This window comes from Galeopterus variegatus, unplaced genomic scaffold, assembly GCF_000696425.1.
Source record: "Galeopterus variegatus unplaced genomic scaffold, G_variegatus-3.0.2 Scaffold5295, whole genome shotgun sequence".
NCBI lineage: Eukaryota > Metazoa > Chordata > Mammalia > Dermoptera > Cynocephalidae > Galeopterus > Galeopterus variegatus.
The window spans coordinates 77,541-91,951 of record NW_007731406.1 but is presented as its reverse complement, the minus strand read 5'-3'; the positions used below and the strand labels follow the sequence as shown (position 1 = coordinate 91,951).

Here is a 14,411-nt window from a genome sequence, read left to right as displayed (position 1 = left end):
TAACACTTAGAGGCTTCTTCAGTTCCTTGTTAGACTCAATTGGCTCTGTATTGAATGGCCCCAGCTTTCTGTTTCTTTTCTGCCTCTCAACCATATGTTTTTGCTCTTGTTAGTGTGCTCTGCTAGCAGTTCCCCACATAGCCAGTAGGCTACTTTTATTTGAGGTGAACAGACAAATCATTCAATGCTGTTATAAGTAAACATAAGTGGGTTTATTGTCATAAGTAAATGTAAGACCCCAGAATGTTCACCTTTGGTAAAATGCATGAACTTTGGGGCTTGGATTGAATATCTTAGTTGTAACATTTATTGATTGAGCTCACAGATCCCAGACACATTGAAATTCTGGATGGGTGTATTAGTCCGTTTTGTGTTGCTTATAACAAAATACTTGGAACTGGGTGGTTTATAAAGAACAGAGGTTTATTTGGCTTATGATTCTGGGACAGCTGCATCTGGCTTGGGCCTCAGGCTGCTTCTACTCATGGCAGAAGGTGGCAGGCAGCCAGCGTNCGCTCCCGGCCTGGAGGACAAAGGGACGTCGGAGGCAACGGGGCAGCGACCCACCGGCCTGCCCCTGTGGGCCCCGTAACACCGCCTCCTCCCGCACGGCGAGCGCAGCAGCCTCCGCCCACCCCCTAAACCCGGCCTCCTCCGCCCTCCTGCAGCATGGGCCCACTAAGCCCCGCTCGGCCTCGCTCTCACCCGCCTCCTTCTTCTCCTCACGCCGGGCCGTGCTCTTGCCCTTGGCCTTCCGGCCGCGCGGTCCGCGTCCCCGCGCTTCCCCGCCTGCCGTGCGCTTCCGAGCCATGTCACCCGGGCGAAACGCGCTTCGCGAGTGACGCACCAGCCGCAGGAAGACACCCGAGCGCAGGCTCCGCCCCGACACGGGCGCGACGTGACCACGCCCCGCCGTTGTGGGGTAAAGCCACGCCCCCAGACGAAGCTCCGCCCGGCCCCAAATGGCCGTCGTAAACTGTGGGAAGCAAGAAGCAAAACAGCTTTCTTTCCACTTCCGGTGCGTTGCGTCCTCACTTTTCCGGCGCACGGAGGCGCTCGCGTGTTCTCGCGAGAGGCGGGAAAAGGCGCAGTGTTTGAAACATGGCGGACGACGTGGACCAGGTGAGAGTTCTGAGGGGCTCGCTCCAGAGCGGCTTCCCCTCCCAGCCCTGACCCGCGCTCGACTTCACGTACCAGGACTGCTTTCCCCGAGCTACCCCCCTCCTCCTTCCTGGTCTCTAAAGCCTAGTCTGCCCCTTCCTTCGGTAACCGCGCCCGTCCGAATTTTGCCGCAGGCCCTGAGATCTTTTCTTGTTCCAAGCCCGCCAACTAGTTATTTACCAAGTTCGTCTCTTCCTTTTTCTTGAGTCTGTAGAATGGGAATAGTTATCTCTGCCTGCCTTACGGGGCTGTCGGGATTCCAATAGAAAACGTGGTAATAAAGTTAAGGCGTCGTCGTCATTGCTGAGTGCGTTCAGCAAGGACGTAGTGCTTTATGGGATTAGACACTGTCCTGAGCACCAGGGACACTGGCGTTGACGTAACCGATTCCGTCCTCACTCGGAGCTTATGTTGTGGGGGAGGACAGATAAAAGTAGATATAAAAATGTGAGGTATACAGGAACTGTGATGTGGTGTGAAGGAGACAAGCAAGGAACTGGTGTACAGACTAATGAATGGTCCCTACAAGCTTTTCCCCTGCTCTTCCCTCTTCCTCAGCTGTCTTTGTGGACAAGCCACAACTTCAGCTTTCTACTGAAATCTCACCTCATCAGAGAGAACTTCCCTGGCCATCTGCATAAAAATAGCACTCCCCCCACTCTGCTCACCCTACTTTATTTTTCTTCATAGCGTGGGTTGTTTTTTTTTTTCATATAAAGTATATGCTGCTTTGTTTAGTGGGTATGTCCCCTTACTAAAACGTAAGTTCCATAGGAGCAGGGATTTTGTTTTGTTCACTCTTCTGCCCTTGGGTTTGAGAACAATGCTAGAATCACTCAACAAATATTTATTGAGTGAATGAGTTAGATGAGCAGGGGAGGCCTCTTTGAAAAGGCAAAATTTAAAACTGCAGGATGAAAAGGGTGGACAACAGGCATCCCAGACAGAGGCTTAGGTAGCATTAGGCTGCCATGTGTATATTAAATTATGTATTTATATACCTCTCTCCACACTAGAGGGTGGGAACTGTGACTTCTGTATCATTGTAATACAGTGGTTGGTGATCTCGTTCTTAACAGCACCTATTGTACTGTGTTTAGCGGGGAGGCATCAGTTGAGGTCAGGATTTTTTTTTTTCTCATCTAGCCTTTTGAGCTTATGACATTCAGTGACCTTTCTCCACGGGCCCTCATGTACTCACTGAAGACGCTCCCCTTGAATAATCTTACCGACTTCTATGGCCACTACCATTCCTTCCATGTGGATGACTCCATGTCATCCTAACCTTGGCCTCTGAAACCTAAGTTTCCAACAGTTCTTTAATAGTAGTAGTGGAAATTATTTATAAGTATTTTCTGTTTACCAGGTACTGTGTTAAGTACATTAGCTCATTTAGTCCTCACGAGAACCCTGAAGGAAGGCTGTGGCTTCCGCATTTTACAAACCGAGGAATCTGAGAATTAGAGATGGTGTGATTTTTAATTTCAGTTCATAAGTGTCAGGTCAGGCCCAAGAGTTGGACCCAGACTGCCTGACTCCAAAGCTAGTGCTTTCAACCAGTATTTTATATGCCTTACTAAATATATTCATCTTACTGTTCATTTGGCACCCTAAACTCAACCTGCCTTGTGCTGAATTCATACTCTTTTTTGCTTAAGCCTTACCTCTGCCTAGCATTCTGACTAGTCTGTGGTAGGCATGGGGTGAATGATTTTCAAGTAATTAAATGGTATTTGAGATAAGGCTAAATTCCCTGTATCCTGAAATTGGTTCTGGTAGTTTGAATTTTGAGGGAACAGTGTACAGTCATGATTATTTTGTTGTATAACTGTTCCTATGTATGTATGTTTTAGCCCTCATTTACATAGCACTTACTACATGAGAGGCACTTTCCTAAGCTTTCCTATCTATCGTTTAAGGCTCACAACAACAGAATGAGATAGATACTATTGTTATCTCCATTTTACAGATTACCCAGGCGTAGGCAGGATAGGTAACTTGTCCGTGGTCACACAACATAGCAGTGATTTGACTACCACAGTATTTCTAGTACTGCGTTACTAAGGCTATTTCTTTTATCAGCAACAAACTACCAACACCGTAGAGGAGCCCCTGGATCTCATCAGGCTCAGCCTGGATGAGCGAATTTATGTGAAAATGAGAAACGACCGAGAGCTTCGAGGCAGATTACATGTAAGTAAATTTATCAAAGTACCTCGAAATCAGATTGTATCTTTGCCACCCCTTACCAGTTCCACTCCCTTGAAATGTAAAAACTGTCCAGTGTGAAAGAGTATTTTGAAATGTGGAAGAGAGGGAGGTGAAAAGATACTCATTTCTACAGGTCAAATACAGCTGTTTTGTTCATATGTACAACATTTTTTCTTGTAACAGAAATAGCATATTTATTATAGAACATTTTCATTCCCTTCTTTTTTCCCCTTTTGCTTATTTATAAATAGCATTTATTTGCCCTGTATTCTTACTTAAATGTTTTTTTATTACTGACATTTACATAAATATGTGTTTTGTTATGAAAAAAATTAAGCAGCACAGAAATAAAATCCCATTTTCTCTATTGGTAATGACTGTTAAAAATTGGGTTATTGTTTTCTGTATCTTTTCTGTATATTTAAACATACAGACATATGTGTCCCTATGCATACTTTTGCATTATGTACAGCACTTCTAAATAAAATAAACGGGATATTGTTATACATATTTTTCAGCACCTTTCTTTTGCACTTAATCTTTCTTGGAAATCATTGATCATGTGTGCATATAAATCTTTGTCCTTTTTAATGAATACGTGGGATTCTGTGTATGATAGTAGTGATATTTAGATTGTTTTTCATTTCTTGCTACTGTAAACAATGCTGCAGTAAGCATTTTAATAACATTTTTTTGTGTATATTGGCAAGTATTTCTGTTGAATTGGTCCCTTGAAGTGGTCGTATTTATTCATAATTAGTATACTGAAAGTTTTGCCTTTCCTTGATGACTTGTTACTTTCCTAAGTGTGTTTTTATTACTGTCACTCTTACCCTAAAGTGATTAAAAATAGCTAACATTTGTTCAGCATTAATTATATGCCAGGTACTATTATTCTACATGTTTTGTATGTAGTAACTCATTTAATCTTTATAACAACCCTGTGAGGAAAGGTACTAATTGTCCCCACTTGCAGTTGAGGAAGCTCAGGCTCAGAATGGTGAAGTTATCTGTTCAAGGTGACATAGCCAGTTCAGCAAGAGCCAGAATATGAATCTAGGCAGTCTAGCTTCAGCCCTACTCTTTGTACTATGGTTCCACCTTCCATAAAACCTGAAGTATCTCTGGGCCTGGGAAGGAATTAGGGGCCTAGGGAGACAGTAGTCTTAATCTACAGCTAGCCTTAAGGGAAGAGGAACTCCAGAAAATGGAAAAGTGGCAACTTTGGGGAGAAAAATAGAACTGAGCTTAATTACATGGATCTGTGGCACATGGAGAGACACCCCAAGACAGACATGTTACCCTTAACACTTAGAGGCTTCTTCAGTTCCTTGTTAGACTCAATTGGCTCTGTATTGAATGGCCCCAGCTTTCTGTTTCTTTTCTGCCTCTCAACCATATGTTTTTGCTCTTGTTAGTGTGCTCTGCTAGCAGTTCCCCACATAGCCAGTAGGCTACTTTTATTTGAGGTGAACAGACAGGTTTATTTGGCTTATGATTCTGGGACAGCTGCATCTGGCTTGGGCCTCAGGCTGCTTCTACTCATGGCAGAAGGTGGCAGGCAGCCAGCGTGTACAAGCAGATCACATGGCAAGAGGAAGCAAGAGAGGGGAGGTGCCAGAGTCTTTTAAACAACAAGCTCTCACGGGAGATAATAGAGCAAGAACTCACTCATTAATCCCCCCCACCCCCAAGAAGAGCATTAATCCATTCATGAGTGATCCGCCCCCATGACTCAATCAGTTTCCAACACTGCCACACTGGGGATCAAATTTCCACATGAGTTTTGGAGGTGACAGCATATCCAAACTCCATCAATGGGTTATGAATGGGCGGGTTGTTGCTCTACTTACCTTACCTTTGTGGTGTTTAGTCTACAGTATGCCTTTGGAAGACCACAATGTCATCATCTTAGCAGTTCAGCAAAGGATTTTATCTCCTTACTGTATCTTTCTTGTCACACCATTATAGGTGGAATTGAAAAAAGTGACTTCTAAGTTTGCCGTTTTCTGTAATTAAATATTATAAATGATGTGACTGCTTTAGATAACAAGTTATGTGGATACTTAAAAAATAATTTCAAGTTATAAATAAATTCATTTTTGGCCATATAAACAGTTTTATATTTTTATCAAGTCAATTAAGTCATCATTGGAAATGATTTGTGAAGAAACAGTGTATTAGTACAACAGGATTGCTTTTTATTTGCATTTAAAAGTTTGTGTTGTAAGTATTCAATGTGTTACTTGTGATGGAGCCATTTGGTCAATCTTGTTCATTATTTCTTAATTTGATTATTCTATTTCTTGGTCCTTCACCCTCCCACTTCAGGCTTATGATCAGCATTTAAATATGATATTGGGAGATGTGGAAGAAACTGTGACAACTATAGAAATTGATGAAGAAACGTATGAGGAGATATATAAGGTAAGTTAAGCAGCTCTATTCATCACTCTGAAAACGTCAGTTATTCTAAACTTGAAACAGCTTAACACACATTTGTGGAAAGCCTGTCATATTTTGACACCAACTTACGGACTCAGTAGAGTGTAGCAGTTAAAAGCAAGGGTTTTGGGGTCAGACAGACGTGGGTTCCAGTACCAGCCTGGCCACTTCCTACCTAGGCTACCTTGGGCAAGGACATTAACTTTGCAGACTTGATTTCCTCATTGATAAGTAGGAATACTACCATGTACCCCAGAGGGTTGCCAGATTCAATGAGATGTGACAGTGGAGGATGCCTATGTGTGCTAGTGTATAACAGTAATACTGGACAGTGTTCTTTCATTTTATGTAGATTTGGTGTATAAGTACTTAGTATATTAGAAACTAAGTCAGAGAAATGTTTAAAATATTTATTCATTTAAAAAAATTATCACATGTTAACAAGTAACATTTTTATGAACGGTAACTACACTTTCTAAAACAAAGTATTTAGTGAGAAGTGTCCTTTGTCCTACAGTCTTGCAAATCTCTTTAATGCCAGACTTAATTGAGGACAGCTAGATTCTGACATCTTTTTCTGCATTTAATCAGTTGTAATATGTTATTATAGTTGAAGAAAATCTGACCACACAGATGGGTAGTTGAAAAACAGAAGAGTGTGTTTTGTGAATACTCGCCTTTGTTACTTCACCCAAATTCAACAAGTGGTAGTTTCTTAAAGGTTATTTGCAGTGTAGAATCTGAAACTGTATCAGTAACCTTTACATATTCTTGTTACATGGAAATGTGTTGATCTGCCTTGCACTTCAAATGGATCTTTTACTCATGCGTGATTTGGTAACATCAAGTGCTGGTCATGTGGAAAATTGGTTCACTGAATTATGTAGATCTTCCAAATATTGACACATTACGTTGTTCAGTATTTTAAAAATCACATGTGTTAATATCACCAATGATCTCATCAGAAAAGTCTTTTACGTGTTGGGAAGCCAGTCCCTGACCCTGCTGTGGGTTCAGATTTCAGAACTGTCTGAGTTCAAATCTTAACTCTCTTGCTTATCAGCATTATATTTGGACCAGATGACCCAACCTGTCTGCAAATAAGTTTCTTTGTCTGTATAAAGGGGATAATAATAGGATTATAATAATAACCCACTTCATGTGGCTGTGGAGGATTCATTGAGAGATTACATGAAAAGCTTTCAGATTAGTGACAGGAATATAGCAACGATTCAGTTATTAACCTTTGTTGGTTTTTGTAGTTCTGCTTTATCCTGGCTTGCCTCCTCTGTCTGACCCCTCCTGTCTCCTTCGCTAGTGTTCTTTCTTTATCCCGTTAAGTATGAGCTTTTTTTTCCCTCCATGTGCATTTTTTTCTCTTCAGAGATATCATTTAGTAACTCTAAACATGGACACAATCGTAACATACCAGTTCTGAGATGCGCTTTTTTAGCATCTCAAAAATCTGGTTGCATCTTACAGATCATATAAGAAAGAATTGTTTCATGGTTTAATTGGCAGCATTTTCCCTATTTTAATACAACTGAATCTGCTTTTTTCATGTACATTATTACCCCATGAAAATAGACTCTTCATAAACTATTGAGTCCTGCTTGTGATAAAGGACTCTTCACCTGTGGTGTCCATTCACATAAAGCGGGAGCAGTGCTGCTCCCTCCAGGTTTGCAGTGAGCTGACGATGGGATTCACCTCTCTCATCCATACTAGTCTGCACAGGGCAGGTTTCCTCCTGAAGCTGCTGAAGGTGTTGTGTGTCTGTGCATGTGCATTCTCTGGGTGGAGAGCCTGTAACAGTTTCAGGGTGGTCATCAACCTCTGTAGAAATAACTGCTTCCTGTGAAGGCTGGCTGCCGCTGTGGGGACTGTTCAGCTACTTCTTACTGTGTGCTCAATGCACATGGTCTCTTGCTTCCAGAGTTGCAGCTGCAGAAGAGTAAGCAAAATTTGTTTAGTGAATGAGATGTTTTTTACATTGGGTAAAATATTATTGGGTAAAATATTAAAAATGAAATCTTCAGATGATTGAAAATACTTTCCTCATTTCAACTATAAAGAAAAAACATGTCTTCTCTGGAAAGTGTAGTATTGTATCATTTCCATACAGAAAGTCCATTGTACAAGCAACCTTTTCTTGTAGGATTTTAGACATATATAGTAGTTTCTCATTATAGTGTGAAAATGTATGTTAACTGAAGACTTAGAGAGGAAAGTAAGTGATATTATGGGGAGTATCTACAATCAATTTGATTCAGCATCATAGAGAACAATGACCTCACTCTCCTATATGCTCTCCAACATAGGGAAACCAGACTGAATGGTTTCTCATCTTGGCCCATTGTATTTTTTGCTCTCTCTTTCTTCTATTGAAATAACTAAGGAACCACCAGTATTCCCAAAACTGTAGGTGACCCACTGACCATAAGTTTTTGTGGGGGTTTTCCCCTTAACTTACATAATTGACTACTGATTTGTTATTGGAAAAGTGGAAAACAGTCAATCTTCCTTTTCTGGTTCTTAGTCTACCATAATTGGAGTGTCTGTTTTGTAGGCTGCTCAAGGTTTGTATTGTTTGTCCCCAGCCCGCATTTTCAACTGTTCATCATATTTACCACCTTCTTTCACCTCATCGTTTGGCTTACCAGACAGTTTCTCTTGGGGATGTTGTGCCCTTTTGTAACTGAGCCGTCTTGCTCCCTCTGCTCTCAGCACCCTTTCTCACCTTACAGACTTTTGCCTATAGGACTTCTGGAGAGTATCAGATGTCTCTCTTTCTCTAGACCAGCACTGTCCAGTGGAACTGTGTGCAATAATAAAAATGTTCTGTATCCAATACAGTAGCCATGAGCCATATGTGGCTAATTAGCACTTGAATGTGTGCTAGTGTGAACTGAATATTTAATTTTATTTAATTTTACTTTAACTGGCAACCTGTGACTAGTGGCTCTCATACTGAACAGAGCAGCTCTAGACCAACTCCCTTATACAGAACTAATTCTGTCTTTATGATCCAGTGTTGTTTATCACTGTATAATACTTAACACATATTTCTTTTCTTACCCACTTTAAATTACTCCCATTTTAATTTAGCCTTTTGAGTAGATAATTTTGTTTTGTTTTGGATTTGGCATCTGGTGGTAAGGGGATCCAAACCCTGGACCTTGGTGTTACAACACTGCACTCTTAAACAGCTTAGCCAACTGGCCAGCCCAGATTTACAGTTTTAAAAATCACAAAGTAGAAAAGAAACAATAAAACATCTTCCACAGCCACCTGCAGAGGAAATCACTGTTACTGGTTTCTTGAGAATCCTCCTCAGTGTCTTTATGCAAATACGAAGGTACTGCAAAAAGTTCGTGGAAAGATTCATATTATCTTTTAATTCCGTTTCTCCACAAACTTTTTGAAGTGCCCTTGTACTAATGAATATTAATTATTCTCCCCATTTAAAAAAAAAAATAGCATACCATACAAATTGTTTCATACCTTGGTGGGGTTAAACTTTTTGAAGTGCCCTTGTACTAATGAATATTAATTATTCTCCCCATTTAAAAAAAAAATAGCATACCATACAAATTGTTTCATACCTTGGTGGGGTTTTTTTTTTTTCCCCCTTTTATTTATTTATTTTAAAAATTTTAATTTTTATTGAATCAAAATTGATTATACATATTTTTGGGTTTCAACATTGAAATATGTTGATCAAATCAATATAACTAGTATATGTATTGTTACAAATTGTAATTATTCTTTATGCCCCTTGTCCAATCCCTCCCCATCACCATTTCCCTCCCCTCTCTAATCACCCTAGATTTCTTCTCTCCCTCTGAAAGGGATAATGGTTACTTTGTTGATTTGCTGCCCAAATGATCTGTCCAATGCTGAGAGGCATGATTAGGTCCCCCAATACTATCATAGAGCAGATGTCTCTTCCGTCACTGTAAAATGGGCTTTGTGGAGACAGACATCCTCCTCCTTTCTTTATCTCTGCTGGTGACTCTCCTTGTGTCAACTCACTCCAGTGGCTGGTGGACCATCTGTGTGGTGGTTGTTGGATCTGGCTGCCTTTGGGCAGCCATGGTTATCGTAGTGGCTGTGGTGGGCCACCTACATGGAGGAGATGTTTTTGGCCTGCTCTGTGGTGCTGGCAGTGTGCCTGGTTGTGGAGAGTGTCTGATCCCCAGTTCCATGCCCTGGGTTGCCGAGTGGGCCCCAAGGTGCTGGCACCGGGTGCCTGGTTGTGGAAGGGGGGCTCCAGTCCCAGGCTCCATACCCTGGGCCCCCAGGTAGGCCCTGAGGTCCTGGCATGGGGTGCCTGTTTGTGGGAGGGGAGTCTGGTCTCTTTCTCCATGCCTCAGGTCCATGGGCAGACCTGAGGCACTGGTGCGGTGTGTCTGGTTGTGGGAGGGGGGGTCCAGTCCCCTTCTCCAGACCCCGGGTCCCAGGGCAGGCCCCAAGGAGCTGGCACGGGGTGCCTGGTTGTGGGAGGGGGTCTGGTCCCCAGCTCCATACCCTAGGTCCCCTTGTGGGCCCTGGGGCACTTGCACAGGGTGCCTGTTTGTAGGAGAGGGGTCCAGTCCCCGGCTCCATCCCTGGGTCGTCAGGCTGGAGCCCCGAGGTGCTGGCATGGGGTGCCTGGTTGTGGGAGGTGGGTCTGGTCCCCTTCTCCATGCCCCAGGTCCCAGCACGGGTCCCAAGACCTTGGTGTGCTGTGCCTGGTTGTGGGAGGGGGTTCTGGTCCCTTTCTCCTTCCCCCAGGTCCCTGAGTGGGCCCTGAAGCATTGGCGCAGGGTGCCTGGTTGTGTGAAGGGTGTCCGGTCCCCTTCTCCATGTCCTGGGTCCCTGGGCAGGCCCCAAGGCACTGGCATGGTGTGCCTGGTTGTGGGAGGGAGGTTTGGTCCCCTTCTCCATGCCTTGGGCCCCTGGGTGGGCCCTGGCATGCCTGGTTGTGGGATAGTGGGTCCGGTCCCAGCTCCTTACCCCTTGTCCCTGGGCGGGCCCCTAGGTGCTGGCGTAGTGAGCCTGGTTGCGGGGTTCCAGTCCCCTTCTCCATGCCCCAGGTCCCAGGGTGGGCCCTGAGGCACTGGTGCGGTGTGTCTGGTTATGGGAGGGGGGGGTCTAGACCTTGGCTCCATACCCTGGGTCCCTGGGTGGGCCCCGGGACACTGGCACAGGGTGCCTGGTTGTGGGATGGGGGTCTTGTCCCCATCTCCATGCCTCGGGCCCCTGGGAATGGCCCTGATTCGCTGTCCCAGTGTGCCTGGTTGTCCCCAGCTCCTTATCCTGGGTCCATAGGTGGGCCCCGAGGCATTGGCACAGTGTGCTTGGTTGTGGGAGGGGGCGTCCAGTCCCCTTCTCCATGCCCTAGGTCCCAGGGCAGGCCCCGAGGTGCTGGCATGGGGTGCCTGGTTCTGGGAGGGGTGTCTGGTTCCCAGCTCCATACCCCTGGTCCCTGTGTGGGCACTGGGGTGTTGACATGGGGTACCTGGTTGTGGGATGGGGGTCTGGTCCCCAGCTCCATACCCTGGCTCCCCTTGTGGGCCTCGGGGCACTGGCACAGGGTGCCTGGTTGTGGGAGGGGGCGTCCAGTCCCCTTCTCCATGCCCTAGGTCCCAGGGCAGGCCCCAAGGTGCTGGCATGGGGTGCCTAGTTGTGGAAGGGGGATCTGGTTCCCAGCTCTATACCCAGGTCCCCCTGTGGGCCCCAGGGCACTGGCGCAGGGTGCCTGTTTGTGGGAGGGGGATCTGGTCCCCTTCTCCATGCCCCAGGTCCCAGCACATGCCCCAAGGTGCTGGCACAGTGTACCTGGTTGTGGGAGGGGGTTCCAGCCCCCTTCTCCATGCCTCGGGTCCCCTGGCAGGCTGCGAAGTGTTGGCATGGTGAGCCTGGTTGTGGGAGGTGGGTCCGGTCCCCTTCTCAATGCCCCAGGTCCCTGGGCAGGCCCCAAGGCACTGGCATGGTGTGCCTGGTTGTGGGAGGGGTTCCTGTCCCCTTCTTCATGCCTCGGGTCCCCAGGTGGACCCCAAGGCACTGGTGCTGTGTGCCTGGTTGTGGGATGGGCGTCTGGTCCCCTTCTCCATGCCTCGGGTCCTCAGGCAGACCCCAAGGTGCTGGTGTGGTGTGCCTGGTTGTGGGAGGGAGGTCCAGTCCCCTTCTCCATGCCTTGGGCCCCCAGGTGGGGCCCTGAGGCACTGTCACAGCATGCCTGGTTGTGAGAAGGGGGTCCGGTCCCTGGCTGCTAGCCCCGGGTCCCCAGGCAGGCCCCTAGGCATTGGTGGTGTGCCAGTATGTGGGAGTGGGGTATGGTCCTTGACTCCAATCCTCGAGTTCTGGGTGGCACCCTGAGGTGCTGGTGGTGGTGTGAGTGGTTGTGGGCGGGGTTCCTGCCCCTGGCTTCATGCCTCATGTCCACTGGTGGGCCCCAAGGCATTCGTGGTGTGCCTTGGCTGGAACTAAGTTTTTGTCCTTTGCTTGCTTCTAAAACGGGAACTTCCTGTGGGAACCAGTACTTGAGCTCTGTGGTTGAGCTAAATTGCTGCTTTGCTGCTGTTTCCCTAGGGAAGATTTTTTGTGCAGCTCAGAGTTTAATGCTTGACTCCATAGGTACTTCCGGCTCTCCAGAGACCCAATGAACCTGGGTTGTTGTAGTAGAAACTCTGATCTGGGCTTGAGTTTTTTCATCAAACTGCATTCCATGCAATTTTGCATTCCTGACCAGTCTCCTTGAGTGGTCCTGCGCTGATTGGGGGACAGATAGCCTGTTCTTGCTGTGTCCCAGTGTTCTCCCAGTGGGCCCATCTCCCCCACTGCCTGTGCTCCAAACACTTCCCGTGGGCCCTGTGCTGGTCCCTTACGATGACTCACCGGCCTCTGAATGGCTCCCATTTTTCAGCTGTTCTGTCTCCTCACTCCTGTGCAGGTCTTTGGGAACCCTGTTAGTGGTCTTGCTGTGCTGGGGACCATCAAAGTCCTCTTCTCCCCTGCCACCTCCATGTAACTCCATCTAAAGGGCACAGCTGCGGTTTCTGCCGGCTCCTGCTCCATTAAAGCGGTTGCAGCCCGAAATGCTGAGAGCAGTTTTTTCTTTCTCTCTCATGGTTTCTCCTGCCTTCGTGAGTTCCATAGGTCTCTCCTCCTCTTTACCTGAGCTCCAGTGGCCCCCGCTTGGCTGATGTTACATTTTTATAGTTGTAAATTCGTTGATTTATGGAAGAGAGTGACGCTGGGGACCATCTAGTCCACCATCTTCACCGGAAGTACCATACCTTGGTTTTCTTAACTTAATGTGTGACAGAGCTCTTTCTATTTTCATACATAAAGCTTCCTTGTACTTTTGTTTTTGACTTTATGGAATTCCATCATATAGATGTTTGATAATTTATTTATTTTCCTGTAGATGGACAGCTATTACCACCTTTTGCTAACACACACTGTCCTGCTGTAAATAATTTTGTCTTTTTCTTACGTGTAAGTACACCTGTGGAATAAATTCATACTTTCTCTACTTCTTCCTCATTCCTAGAATGGGGATTCTAAGAGGACAAGTTCATGTTTTAGTCATATTAATTGTGGGTGAAATCCACCACCAGTACTAGAAAATTCAATACATTTTTCTGATATTGAGTTTATAGCATCCTTTTCTTACCTGGAGGACTTAAATTTATGCACTAAACCCTTTACACACTGGACCACATCCTCTGCTTTCTCAAGAATTATTTGTCTGTAGCCTGATCTTCTGGCTGGGTGATATGAACAGACAGCCCAGGGGAGGTAACTCACACGTGAGTAGTAGAAAGTTTTCTCTTGTGGGTATAATAGTTATTGTTGACTAGACTATGGTAACAAATACCTCCAAACATGTAATGACTCAACCCAGTTGAACTTTGGTTTTTGATCACAGGTAGGTTTCCTCCACACAATCATTCTGGAATTCAGGCTCCTTCTGTCTTAAGGCTTCACCAACCCCTAAGTCTTTGTCATCATTCACACCCAAACAGTGGTATCAAAAAAAATGGAGTCCTCATCGGAGTTTTTATGAACCAGGCCTGAATGTGCCACATACCTCTTCTCACATTCTTTAGGCTAGAACTCAGTGATATGACCCTCCGCAACTGCAGGGAAGCCTGGGAAATAGAGTTTGTGTGCCCAGGAAGGAAGGAAAGAAGGAAGAAGGAATTTTCATGAACAGCTAGCAGTTTCTGCCACTGTCCGCCCCTCTGGCAACCAAGTATCTCCATACCTGTGAGCAAAGGGTTTTTAAAAAAAATTTCTCTAGAAAAATGACCATGGATTAACTTACCAGTTTAGTTACCCTAGAAACTCGTTAAAAGTGGAATGTCACTGTGTTAGTAGAAAACCTTGCTATGATAAAAAAAATGACCCCTAGTTAGTAAAGTGCATTTGAACTGAGAGAACTACGAATGAGCTCTAAATACTTTTAGGAGCCCATGGCAATGGGCTTCCCCTTGTGCGTCATGACGTGTGAAATAGAGCATGCCCCCTCCTTGTGACTGTGAAGCTATGTTCATAGAACCGTTATAAGAGGTTTTGGTTCCTCTCTGGAGCTTGGGAAAATT

At 45.4% G+C, this 14,411-nt stretch overlaps 1 protein-coding gene across 1 annotated transcript in view; it reads left to right on the top strand.

Annotated features, from left to right (window-relative positions):
- Window positions 1-973: 973 nt before the first annotated feature.
- Window positions 974-14,411, top strand: part of LSM3 (LSM3 homolog, U6 small nuclear RNA associated (S. cerevisiae)) — a 17,004-nt gene continuing 3,566 nt past the window's right edge. Inside the window, exons 1-3 of the mRNA XM_008589204.1 lie at window positions 974-1,122; window positions 3,244-3,354; window positions 5,704-5,799. Coding sequence (XP_008587426.1) covers window positions 1,102-1,122; window positions 3,244-3,354; window positions 5,704-5,799 — 228 coding nt within the window. The 5' untranslated portion in view covers window positions 974-1,101. The remainder of the gene's footprint in view (window positions 1,123-3,243; window positions 3,355-5,703; window positions 5,800-14,411) is intronic.